This window comes from Hyla sarda, chromosome 1 (assembly GCF_029499605.1).
Source record: "Hyla sarda isolate aHylSar1 chromosome 1, aHylSar1.hap1, whole genome shotgun sequence".
Taxonomy (NCBI): domain Eukaryota; kingdom Metazoa; phylum Chordata; class Amphibia; order Anura; family Hylidae; genus Hyla; species Hyla sarda.
Genome location: NC_079189.1, coordinates 296,109,090 through 296,122,376, shown reverse-complemented (window position 1 = coordinate 296,122,376; position 13,287 = coordinate 296,109,090). Strand labels below are relative to the sequence as shown.

The 13,287-nt window shown below is 41.0% G+C and overlaps 1 protein-coding gene across 2 annotated transcripts in view; it reads left to right on the top strand.

Annotated features, from left to right (window-relative positions):
- PALM (paralemmin) overlaps positions 1 to 10,678 on the top strand; it is a 98,323-nt gene extending 87,645 nt beyond the window's left edge. The window contains exons 6-9 of one of the 2 annotated variants that reach the window (XM_056518008.1): positions 3,789 to 3,810; positions 3,942 to 4,001; positions 6,252 to 6,383; positions 8,664 to 10,678. In XM_056518008.1, the coding sequence (XP_056373983.1) occupies positions 3,789 to 3,810; positions 3,942 to 4,001; positions 6,252 to 6,383; positions 8,664 to 9,178 (729 nt within the window). In that variant the 3' untranslated portion in view covers positions 9,179 to 10,678. The remainder of the gene's footprint in view (positions 1 to 3,788; positions 3,811 to 3,941; positions 4,002 to 6,251; positions 6,384 to 8,663) is intronic. The other variant, XM_056518009.1, reaches the window with a different exon arrangement.
- Positions 10,679 to 13,287: the final 2,609 nt, after the last annotated feature.

Genomic DNA, 13,287 nt, shown 5'->3' with positions numbered 1-13,287 from the left:
TAAATTACTTCTATTAAAAAAATCTTAATCCTTTCAGTACTTTTTAGCAGCTGTTTGCTACAGAGGAAAATCTTTATTTTTTATTTTTTGTGTTGTCCACAGTGCTCTCTGCTGACACCTCTCTCCGTGTCAGGAACTGTCCAGAGCAGGAGAAAATCCCCATAGCAAACCTCTCCTGCTCTGGACAGTTCCTGACATGGACAGAGGTGTCAGCAGAGAGCACAATGGACAACACAAAAAAGAAATTCAAAAAGTAAAGAATTTCCTCTGTAGCATACAGCTGCTAAAAAGTACAAAAAGTATTAAGATTTTTTTAATAGAAGTAATTTACAAATCTGTTTAACTTTCTGGCACCAGTTCATTTAAAAAAAAAGTTTTCCACCGGAGTGCCCCTTTAAACCATTAGGGTGAAAACACACAATCTGGTTGCGTTGCATCATAAGCAGTAAATACTTCTGAAATGCTGTTTTTTAAATGTTTGTCAGTTTTACTAACTACAGCCTAATAGATAAATAGCAAAAGCTGGCAAGTAATGCAGGTTAAGGCTGAATTCTCACTTTCCAGTTTTTTGGAATACAGCCACTGCAGTTTTTGAGCCAAAGCCAGAAGTGGATCCAGCAGGAAGAAGAAGTATAAGGTTTTCTTTTATATTGCTCATTCCTTTTGAATACACATGTGGCTGTGGCTAAAGAACTGCAGTGGCAGTTTTCCAAAAAAAAAGTGGAGATCCAGGCTAAGGGTACACGGCCTGTTTCCTGCAGCTTTCCTGCAGAGTTTGCTACCATTAACTTTAATGCGTCTGTTGAAAATCTGCAAATCTACCACTATTGCGGATTTTCCACTGACCCATCTAAGTCAATGGTAGCAAAATCCGCAATTACGCTGCAATTAATCTGCAGGAAATAGACCCATGTGAACGTACCCTAAGGCCACATTCACACAGCAGAATTTCTGCTTTTCTGCTCAAATTCTGCTCAGAAAAGCAGACTGCTAATTTTTTTCAGCTTTGCTGAACGTGAGCGGAATTTGAGCAGTACCCCCTTTAGGTAGTAACAGTACACCCCATTAGGAAGTAACAGTACCCCCCCCCCCCCCTTTATGTAGTAACAGTACTCCTCTTTAGGTAGCAACAGTAGCCCCCTTTAGGTACAAGCAGTACTCCCCTTTAAGTAGTAATAAAAGCCCCCTTTAGGTAGTAACAGTACCCCTGTTAGGTAGTAATAGAACCCCCCCTTTAGGTAGCAATAGTACCCCCTTCAGGTAGCAATAGAATCCCCCTTTAGGTAGCAATAGAACCCCCTTTAGGTAGTAACAGGACTCCCTTTAGGTAGCAACAGCTCCCCCTGTATGTAGCAACAGGAACCCCCTTTAGGTAGTAACAGGACTCCCTTTAGGTAGCAACAGCACCCCCCTGTATGTAGCAACAGGAACCCCCTTTAGATAGTAACAGGACTCCCTTTAGGTAGCAACAGCACCCCCCTGTATGTAGCAACAGTAACCCCCTTTAGGTAGTAATAGTAGCGCCTTTTAGCTAGTCAAGAATAAAATAATAAAAAAAACACCAAACACTCACCTAGCTCTTGCGTAGCATGACCTTTCCCCTCGTTTGCTCTGGTCTGTGCTCCGGCGCATGATAATGATGTCATTTATGTGCTAGAGCACAGAGGAGGGACGCTCTGCCTCTTGTGGCTGCCATCAATATTGGGGGCAGCCACAAGAGTGATTGACATTGACATTTAACTGTATCACATCTGTAAGACAGTTTTCTTCATTGCACCCAGCCCTGCGGATGGCACTGTCCACCAGGAAAATACCCGATTACAGTCTCGCCCTGATGGGGGGATATTTTAGTTGGGGGGGGGGGCAGATGGGAGCCCCTGAGTCAGTGCAATGCCCACTGAAAATAATGGGCAGTACATTTTCTGTGCAGACATTCCGCTGTATGAACATTGCCTAACAGTAGCATTTCAGAAGTATTTACTGCATATGGCCTACTGTAACGCAACTGCATTGCAAGAGACCTGTTTCTTTTCACCATTAGGATTATTTGTTCTGATTGATGAAAATGTTATTGCATATTTTGAAAAAGATTGAGGTCTAATTAACATAGGAGGGAGGAAGTGCAGTGAAACAGGTCACAGCTGCACTCCTACCACTGCTGTATGTCTTCCATGCTGCTGCTTCTGAGAGTGTGTTATAGAGATTTAGAGAAGCAGGATCTCCTACTCTGTGTGTATGGAGTGTATAGGAGACATAGTAAAGGCTAGTCTACACCTACACCTACAGTATTGTTTAAAACCTGAGACAGTTAAATATTGGTAATTTAGAAAACAAGTATATGTATCCCTCTACATGAGAACTAACAATAAACAGTTGTCAGTGTGTGTAACTGAAGTTGGTATGTAACATGTTCATAAAGAACCTGAGTTGACATGGGACCGAAATTGCATTGCCCACCAATGAGAGGGCCAGCTACCGTATATATACTTGAGTACAAGCCGAGTTTTTCGTGCTGAAAACGCCCCCTTGGTTTATACTCAAGTGAACTCTCTGCCTGTCAATCCCTTTTCAGTGGTCTTCAACCTGCGGACCTCCAGATGTTGCAAAACTACAACTCCAAGCATGCCCGGACAGCCAACGGCTGTCCGGGCATGCTGGGAGTTGTAGCTTTGAAACCTTTGGAGGTCCGCAGGTTGAAGACCACTGCGGCCTTCGTCATCATCCAGACCCTTCCCCCCTTTAGTTTTCTACTCCCCTCGGTTGGAAGGAAGGGTGAGCTGGTCCGGGCCATCTATGCTGCAGGGACCGTCTGGTGGGGGAGGGTTAGTCGTTCCGGGCTGTCCATTTTCACCCGGGGGGGCCCTCTTCTCCGCTCTGGGCCCGACCCCGGACTGGTGACGTTGCCTTGATGACGACGACGACACACAGGGACGCGCATGAACGTCCCTGTGAGTCATCATTAAGGCAACGTCACTAGTCCGGGGCCGGGCCCGGAGCGGAGAAGAGGGCCCCCCCGGGTGAAAATGGACAGCCCGGAACGACTAACCCTCCCCCACCAGAAGGTCCCTGCAGCATAGATGGCCCGGACCAGCTCACCCTTCCTTCCAACCGAGGGGAGGTGAGTAGAAAACTAAAGGGGGTGTCTGGATGATGACGAAGGCTGCAGTGGTCTTCAACCTACGGACCTCCAGAGGTTTCAAAACTACAACTCCCAGCATGCCCGGATAGCCGATGGCTATCTGGGAGTTGTAGTTTTGCAACATCTGGAGGTCCGCAGGTTGAAGACCACTGATGAAGGTATTGACAGATGGAGATGATGAAGGGAGGGGGATGATGACGGGGGGTCTGGATGATGACATGGGGGGATGATGTATTTCCCACCCAAGGCTTATAGTCGAGTCAATAACTCGACTCCCACCCCTCGGCTTATATTCGGGTCGGCTTATACTCGAGTATATACGGTATGTCCTTTTTACATTCCTACATACAGTGATGTTGGTGGATGTTATTGGTTACCGCATGCCCCATACACTTGTAGTTTAGTTAGTTTGTCAATGTGCGGAAAGATTTGGTGATTCTTCACTAAAAACAGACAACTTAGCATGTTCTCATACTTACTCTATGCATACTCCATAAACATAAGTAAGGTTTGTTATGCACAGTTTAGGAAGATTTTCATGACATGATTCTATGCCACTAAGAATGTAGAATTAATAAGCAGTCATAGAAGCATGGTATTGTCACAGACACATGTCCATATACACTAATCCTCTTCTGTTTCATTGCAGACAATGGTGAACACTACCAGGGGTAAGTTCTACAATGGTTTTTCCCATTTGGGTCCATTTAGAGGTGGATACTAGTATGGTTTCTGCTTGACTGCTTTAATCTGAGCTCACAGCTACATGCCTTTTAACATATCATTTGTATTTTTCTCATAGATCAGACTATTTCACAGTCCCCCGCTAAGAAAACAGATAGTCCAGATATGATGCGTGCAGGTAGGTGGATGTCAAACAAAGCAAGCAGCATCTCATACTGTGCTGGGCATTGCTTGGCTTTCTTAGCATTCAAGAAAGAAGCATGGCTGGGCACTTCTGAAGTTAACACGACTTGTCTCATTACATAAAACCATGTAATCTGAAAAGAAGAGCAATACTTCCACAGGCAAAAAGCTGGCACAGCGTGGGATTTCTACACTGAAATGAGTATTAGGAGGCCAAATTGCATGCGTTGCTTTCTTCTGCCATTAAAGAGGTCCTAGGTCCGGGGCTGCACACAGACTTTGCACTTGACATCTCCAATCTTATGGCAGTGGCGGTCCTTGGCAGAGACTTGCATGCAACATTCCTCCCGTATATTTCTTTTTATATTTTTTTACATGATGTCTCATAAAAGATTGTTGACAGAGTCATGTGAATAAATGTTTTACTGTAGACTGCGGCTGTTATGACACAAAATGTCCGTATGTACCCCGAGCCTTATAGGGACAGTGCACAAACAGCTTCTCTTCTCGTAGAAATCTTTGGTCTGTATGTTGGTCTATTATACTTGGACAGATAAGGGATAATGGGGGAGATTTATCAAAACCTGTGCAGAGGAATACTTGCCCAGTTGCCCATAGCTACCAATCAGATTGCTTCTTTCATTTTTATGAAGGCCTGTGAAAAATGAAAGAAGCAATCTGATTGGTTGCTATGGGCAACTGGGCAAGTTTTCCTCTGTACAAGTTTTGATAAATCTCCCCCATAATCTATAAAATAATTCTCCCCAATACAGGCACAGATGACAGAGGAGAAGCAAATGGAGATAAAATAACAATTATGTTGCTTATTTGGAATTGTTAATACAGAATCTCTGCTGTTATTACATATGTTGACTCAAATCTTTATTTTTATTCAAAAATCACATATTAATCGGATTACCATAGTCCTACATTATCTAAAAATTCATAGAGAATATGAAAAATAAAATACTTAATCATAATAGTTCATAAAGAAAGAGAGATTAATAATTACGTAATTATGAGAAAAACTAAATATTATCATTCTGACAATCATAAGTTAGAATTTCTTAAAAAAGGGAAAAGGGGAGAGGAAAAAAGAAAAAGAGAAAAGAACAGAACAATAAGATATGTAAATCAGTCTATTGTACCTGCTATGTCCACCTTTCTACCCAGCAAAGAACACTAGAAAAAAAGAAGAAAAAAAAGTTACTAAAATAGTGTTATGAGGAGTTGGAATTACTTTACATATAACAAAAGTTTACAAAAGGTATCTCTATGTTATTTTTACTAATATTCACAGCGGAATTCTAGTGTATTTTACATCTAATGTTTTTACATTATACAAAACTCCGACTTTTCCCTTCACGTCTTGCAATAAGACCTTCCATAATATGTGTTTTCTGTTCTGTATATAAGAGCAGAAATATCAGGGACATCTTTAGATTTCCATAATGCCGCTATCATAACACAAGCGTTAGTAAGAACATGGATAATAATGGCACGGCTGTCTACTGCATGATCAGACAAACCCAAAGATAATAATGCAATTCCTGGCTCCAGGGAAGATCATACAGCAATATAGAATAAAAAAAATATAAACTTTACTCCAAAATTGAATAATAAAGGAGCATTCCCACCAATGGTATAGTATGTTCCCACATCTCCAACAAAAGGGAGATGTCTGCGAATACATCCGCATTATTCGATGAGGTGTTTGGTACCACCTATATAATAATTTATGGGAAGACTCCCAATGGTTAGTACAATGAGATAATTGAAATGGTAAAATATAAGTATGTTGGCTAAAATCTTAAAACAAAGTTATATAGTAACCGAAGATGTAGAAAATAACAATTCTCAATTATAACTTCTGTCTTGGAATTTTTTTTATTTTGCTGATGCTTCACCTGCACACATCCGAAATGCCTTAAAATATTATGAGCACTGGAAAGAATCCTTCCACTTAGCGGCATACTGCAGTAGTGCATCGGAGCCTGGCTGTGCTGATCACAGTCTGCTGCTTGTGCCTTTGGATTCCCCACAGCATGAATAATATTCTGTGCCAGGGACTAAGCAAACTGAAGAGTATGGCTGTTGTCCCTGCAATCTCCCTGCTTTGCTGTTCTCACTTTAAGCTCACTCCCTCCTGTATCTACCTACCCTTGCTTGCTGCCCCTCAGCAGGATAATGGGAGGGCTTGAGGGGTATTGTGAGATTTAATGTCACTGTCCTGTTTGTATCCCAGCAATGTACTCTGTGGAGATCACAGTAGAGAAGGACAGAATCACAGGGGAGACTAAGGTCCTCTCTAGCAACACTGTGCTCCCTCAAGAGCACCCCCTGCAGGGGGTCAAGGTGTATGAAGATTCACAGAAAGGTAGGGGGCTCTGGAAGGTCAGGTGTTTTCTTCTCCCCAGTGGTAAACATCATTTTATATCATTAAAGAAGACCTGTGGCCAATGGCAAACATTTTACTGTCATTATATAGAATAGAGTGTCCTGATCATACACTTTTTAATGTTTCTTTATATGCCCTTTCTTTCCTGAAATATGAAGATTTATAGTTTGTCTGACCATCTACAGAATCAGTCAGATGGGCGTGATCTTAATTTTAATACTGGGAGCAAATGACTGTATAACCCCGCCCATTAACAAATATTCACTCCCATTATTAACATTATTATTAAAAATGTTCACACCCATCTGACTCATTCCTTGAATTGTCAGACAAACTATAAATATAAACCCACAGTATCAGAAACAGGATGGTGTATCAAGAAACTGTAAAAATGTGTGTGAACAGGGCACCCTAAGCTATTTAATCATAGTGTTATCTCATTTTTTGGGGGAAGGGAAGGCCACAGGTCCTCTTTCACTGATACACAGTTACTTGTGCTGGTACAAGTAGTGACCAGTGGGCCAAATGTTGGTGAACATACATTTTAATATTTAAAGGGGATATCCAGGATTATAAAAACATAGCTGCTTTCTTTGAGCAACAGCACCACTCATATCCTTAGTTTGTGTGTTGTATTGCGGTTTAGTTCCATTGCCGAGAATGAAGCTGAGTTGTAATCCCACACACAGCCCCAGGACACATGTGGCAGTGTTTTTCTAATCCCAGATAACCCCTTTAATTCAACACTCTTTAGAATTGTTTTTTTCTCACCTATTTATTTTGCCATTTTCTTCTCAATGGGGAGATTTATCAAAACCTGTCCAGAGGAAAAGTTGCTGAGTTTCCCATAGCAACCAATCAGATCGCTTCTTTCATTTTTAACAAGGCCTCTGCAAAGCAATCTGATTGGTTGCAATGGACAACTCAGCAACTTTTCCTCTGTACAGGTTTTGATAAATCTCCCCAATGACCTTATTTCCTAATGTTTTCCTATTACAAATGATAGTTTTCTTAACATGAAATTGCCCTATTATTTTACATATTGTGAATGTGTAATCCTATGATTATTGTTTTCTATACAGAACTGTGGAACCATAGGAAATCTGTCAGCTTGTAGAGATGATACAAGCTGCAGACACCATCAGATAGGTGAAAGAATGGCGATATCAAGCATAACCAGTGTTAAGGGGTTTTACCAAAACTTGTAAAATGATGATTTTATCTCCAGGCTCAAATATTGAGGAGGGCTGCCTGCTTAAAACGTACCTGTCAAATCGCAAAAAAAAACTGTTATTTGTTGCTCAGCACCTCATCCTTATCATGTGCATCTAATTTTTATGTGTCTACAACCTATATTTCTCTTGGAATTACCTTTTTTTTTTTTAATTGCCATCATTGCTCAGTGAGGTTTCTGTCCATGCAGAGGCATGGGGCGTGTCCCTCTCTTCTCCTCATTGTGATGACTCCTCCCCCTCCCTCACTCTGCTCTGACTCACAGAGGGCCGTGGGCAAGCACAGCAGCTCTAGACCTGCCTGCAGCCCTGTCAATGACTCATGGTGTCCATGACGTATCCCTGACCACTGGACACTGCAGGACTGGTATGTGTCCCAGGAGGCAGAAGACCCCTAGTGGCCACTTTCTTGACTGGCTTTTTCAGTAAGAGATACTGAAAAATTTCTAATGAAAAAAATTGCTAAACATATTGTTTTTGCATGCTTTATAACATATCAAAAGTTATTCTGACAGTGTCAATTTTGGTGTCATAGCATTGCTTGGCTCCGGGTGCCCCTCCCTTCCCTTACTGTCTGATGGGTGTCAAACAATGGCACTTAAGAAGCTCAGTCCCAACTCCTAATGAGGAAATCAGTGGGGCAAACTTATGAACACTAACAAACATACATTTGCTATCATTGTTCTGTCACCTTTCTGACAGTGTCTGCAGCTCATATCATAAATATTTCAAAAATTACTTTAATGAAAACCTGTCATCACTTCCATTGTGCCTGAACCAGGGGTGGTCCCTGGTGGCTTCTCCCCACCCACTGATAGCTCTCTCCCTATACCTGAACAGGGAATGTTCTATCCTTCAATGCTGGTGGGTTGAGGAGAAGCCTCCAGGGACCGGTGGATGACCTGTGGTTCAGGCAGCATAAAAGTGATGACAATATTTACCGTCATATTGTAACTACCTCTTACATTTGCTCTGTGTACACAGTATCCTATACATGTTCCTTATAATCTCTTTAATTTGTCTACAGTTGTACATGCAGTGAGATCAGAGGTTGCAGCTCCTAATGATACAGTCCACCAACTCAGTTCTACGGAGGTGGAGGATCTGATCCACAAGGCAGAGGAAGCAACTCTTACTGAAGTCTCCTTGACATCAGATGAAAAGACCACAATCCAAAGAGCATCTCCTCGAAAAGAAATCCCTGGTGTGCAGGCTCGACCTCCTGAGACTTCACCAGGCCCAGAGCAACCAGTAACCATGATTTTTATGGGCTACCAGAATGTTGAAGATGAGAATGAAACAAAAAAGGTGCTGGGTTTGGAAGAGGCCATCACTGCTGAACTGGTCGTCATTGGTGATGGAGATCCACAGCCAAATGCTGATGTAGATGCAGAAAAGGCACAGCATCCTCCTAATGGTGCTCCTGTAGATCCTCCTAACAAGAATGAGAAGCCAGAGACCAATGACACAGCAGCACCCAAAAGTGGAGAGCAGGATCTAACTATGAAGAAACAGAGGTGCAAATGCTGTAGCGTTATGTAAGCAGGTGACGGTAGGGAAAAGGTGTGCCTTTCCTCTAACCATCATACACCATAAAGCCTGAAATTGGAGGTTGTACTTTACCATAATTCCTGGATGGAGAGCTACTACCCTGAAGCCTTTAGTTTATAAAAGGGGTACTCTTTCTATCCACCTCAGCCTTTCAGGAGTCCCCTCCATGATCCAAAACTTTAACGGTGGTCTCCTTTCTTCTATGTAATGCTCTGTATGAAATCTGAGAGGACATTCTCTTAATTTACAAACAATATGGACAATATCTTATTCATTCAATACTGAATTTACAAGTTCTCTTGACTAGGAAGGAGACTTCCATTCACTTCACCTTAATATTGACTGAGAGGAGCATCATACAACATACAAGTGTTCATACTCCTTGGCTATATTTGCTCCTGATATTCCCTTCTGAAGAATCTGCAGCTCTCTCTATATTATGAACGCTACTGCCATTTTGTGTTAAGTGAAAACATCCAGTGACTTTTTTAATAGATGCCCCTTATCTCCTCTACCTCCTGTGATCACTTTTATGACCACCATCCTGAACTGTTGAGAGGGAATTTATGATCTGTAGGTTGAACACATAAGCAGATGGCTGGATTGGATGCCGGGTACATGCAGGATTTTTTTGATGAGTTTGTTACAAAATTGGGACATTACAGGAAACAATGTGGTGAAAAGAAGAAATAAGGTCAACACAGCCCGTTAGATCCTAGTAAATTTTGAGAATTTCAACAGGGTTCCAATATATATTGTCCATTACAGATAAACAATAGAAAAATTAGGTATAGTGATTTGGTTTGCCTGTTTGAGAATATGGAAGACTAAATATAAATTTCCCAATACTACATATTTGCCATTCTTTTTAATAATACCCTAAATGTATTAACAACTTATAAAAAAGAAGAAAGCAGAAACCGATTCATAGTGAAATTCTCTATTCTCAATATCAGTGTTTAGTGCGTACAAATTGCCTCGTGTTAGAATCCCCGTGTGAGGTCCAACATGTCATTTGGAATGTGCTCCAGTGTGTGACAACATTATTGCTGCCAGTATAGTCATTTGAATTGTGTTTCATTCAGAGTGAAGTCCGGAGATGTGATATGAAAGTGTAGCTTTATTTTTTTATCCCTTAGCTATTGTATATGATTTAATATTTTGCGATACATTGTAATCATGTGAATAGAGAGTTGCTGCAGGTTCTACTGATATCCCCTTAACCTTCAGCCTCGAACCTTTTATCTATGACCCTTGTATGTTAACTGTGAATCCTACTACCCTGGCTGACTGTGTGCCCATAGTGCGGGACATAAAGCTGGGTGGAGCCCATGGGCACCATCTGGACTTTGAATATATTGGTGCCTCTGTCTCTTGCTCTGCCTGCCTGAAAATGACCCATATCCAAACCTCCCTTACCTAAATTTCAAATGTAACACATTAAAAACAAATAAGTAAATAAAATGTGTCATTTAATCCCACAATGCAAAATGGTTTATGTTTGAATAACTGACAAACGTGCACACACGGGGACACTAGAGACACTAAACCTAACAAGTAAACAATATAAAATTGTCCACAATATTGTCAGTCTGCAGGATTTTCGGTATAAGGCCCCTTTTACATGACCGTATCTTGGATTAGTATTTGTTTGCTAAAACTAGGGGTATAATGTACACAGGTAACAAATACGGTGGAGTCTTTTTCAGGGGGCCTTCTGGTTTTGCCTCATAAATGTCCTACAAGCAGTAGAGTGTTAAATTATGTACCAACCTATTCCATTTTTGCCTGTAGACTTCTGATGGGGGTGGGATATAGCCAAGGGGTAGGGATTAAAAATTCTGGTATCCTATTGCATATTGGGTAGACTGGAGAGTATCCTGCTGCTACAAGTTGTCTTATAGCCAGACACAGGATTGGTAAAAGGAAGGACAAAATAGCGAATCTCATTAGGCATATATAGAAATAATTTTCTACACATATCTCAATTTTAATTGTTATATAAAACATAACAGGATCAAAGCAAAGGATTTAAATTTTTTTTTTGCATTTTCTATGTTTCTAGAACTTGTCAAAAAAAACTAAACCTGTCTTTGTTGCCCACAGGAACCAAACAGAGCTCAGCTTCATTTCTTATCCCCTTAAGGACCAGGCCCATTTTGACCTCAAAGGGGTATTCCAGGAATTTTTTTTATTTGACTATGCTACAGGGGCTGTAAAGTTAGTGTAGTTCATAATATAGTGTCTGTACCTTTGTGTGATGGTTTTCTCAAAATTCTTCTGTGGTTTTCACCCCAATATTTATTTTTAACAGCATACAAAATGACTGTTGTCTCGGATCTTTCCCAGCTCTCAATGCGGCCGAGACCTGACTCAGCTGATGACAGGGAGCCTGTCTGCTTCAATGGGTGGAGGGATCAATCTGCAACTAATGCAACAGCTGTAGGCACCCTGATTGAAAACCACAGGTCTTTTGTTTCAATGGGTGGGGTGGCTGATGTGTGAGAGGGAGGAAAATGGAATTGTGGGATTTATAGTAAAAAAAAAAACAGAAGTCAAACAGGAAATACAAGTTCAGAAAAAGCTAGCCACAGTGTTATGGTAATCTCACAACATAGCCATTTAGCCCCAAGACAAGAGCAGATCCTTCCTAAGCATGTCCATTACTGCCTGCCAGGTAAGTACTAAAATCATCTTATTGTGGATAACCCCTTTAAGGACAAAGCCAATTTTATTTTAGCGTTTTCATTTTTTCCTCCTCGCCTTCTAAAATTCATAACTCTTTTATATTTCCATTCCCAGACCTATATGAGGGCATGTTTTTTGCGTGACCAGATGTACTTTATAATGACATCACTCATTTTACCCTAAAATTTATGGTAAACCCCCCCAAAAAAAATTTGTGTAAGGAAATTTAAACGAAAATCATAGTTTAGCTAATTTGGGGGGGTTTCATTTTCGCACTGTACACTTTGCGGTAAAAATAACATGTTTTTTTTATTCTCTGGGTCAATACGATTAAAATGGTACCCATGGTTACATACATTTCTATTATTGTACTGCTTTTAAAAAATCTCAAACTTTTTATACAAAATCAGTATGTTTAAAATTGCCCTATTTTGACCACCTCTAACTTTCTTATTTTTCCATATTCAGGGATGTGTGAGGGTTCATTTTTTGCACCATGATCTGTAGTTTGTTTTTGCCACATTTGCTTATATGTGACTTTTTGATCGCTTTTTATTCATTTTTTTGCAGTTTGATGTGACGTGACGTTTACGCCGTTCACCGTACGGGATCATTAACATTATATATTTTTAGTTCTGACATTTACGCATGCAACGATACCAAATATGTTTATTATTTATCTTTTTTTACGTTTTTGTATTAATATGTGGAAAAAGGGTGATTTAAAGGGGGCTTTTTCAAAAAAGAATTTCACTTTTTTTTAAACTTTTTTTTTACATTTATTTTACACTTTTTTTTATTCCCCATAGGGGACTATTTATAGCAATCATTAGATTGCTAATACTGTTCAGTGCTATGCATAGGGCATAGCACTGATCAGTATTATCGGCAATCTTCTGCTCTGGTCTGCTGAAAGGCAGATCAGTGCAGAAGACCCCTGGAGAGAGATGGAGGCAGGTGAGGGGACCTCCAACCGCCATCTTGGCTGATCTGATCCCTGCGGCACTGGTGCCGCAGGTGATCAGATGAGCCATTATAAGTGCTGCACTGCTGCAGATGCTGTGATCTGTATTGATCACGGCATCTGAGGGGTTAATGGCAGATATCAGGGCGATCGCTGACAGCCGCCAGAACCCGCCGGGAATGAAGCAACCGCATCTCCTCCGCTCGTGTCACAGCCACGCTGTAAATGTACGGTGCTGCACGCTAAGTCACGTTAAGACACTATGCCGCGCAGAACATTTCTGGCGCATGTCCTTAAGGGGTTAAAAACAATCTGGTAAAGTGAAAGGTGAGCTGTGATTGGTTGCTATGTTCAACAGAGACAACTTTTCAGTTTTGATAAATCTGCCTCATTGTATGCACACAGTGAATTAATGCATTCATTTTGGTACCATAATGGGGCTTGCCCA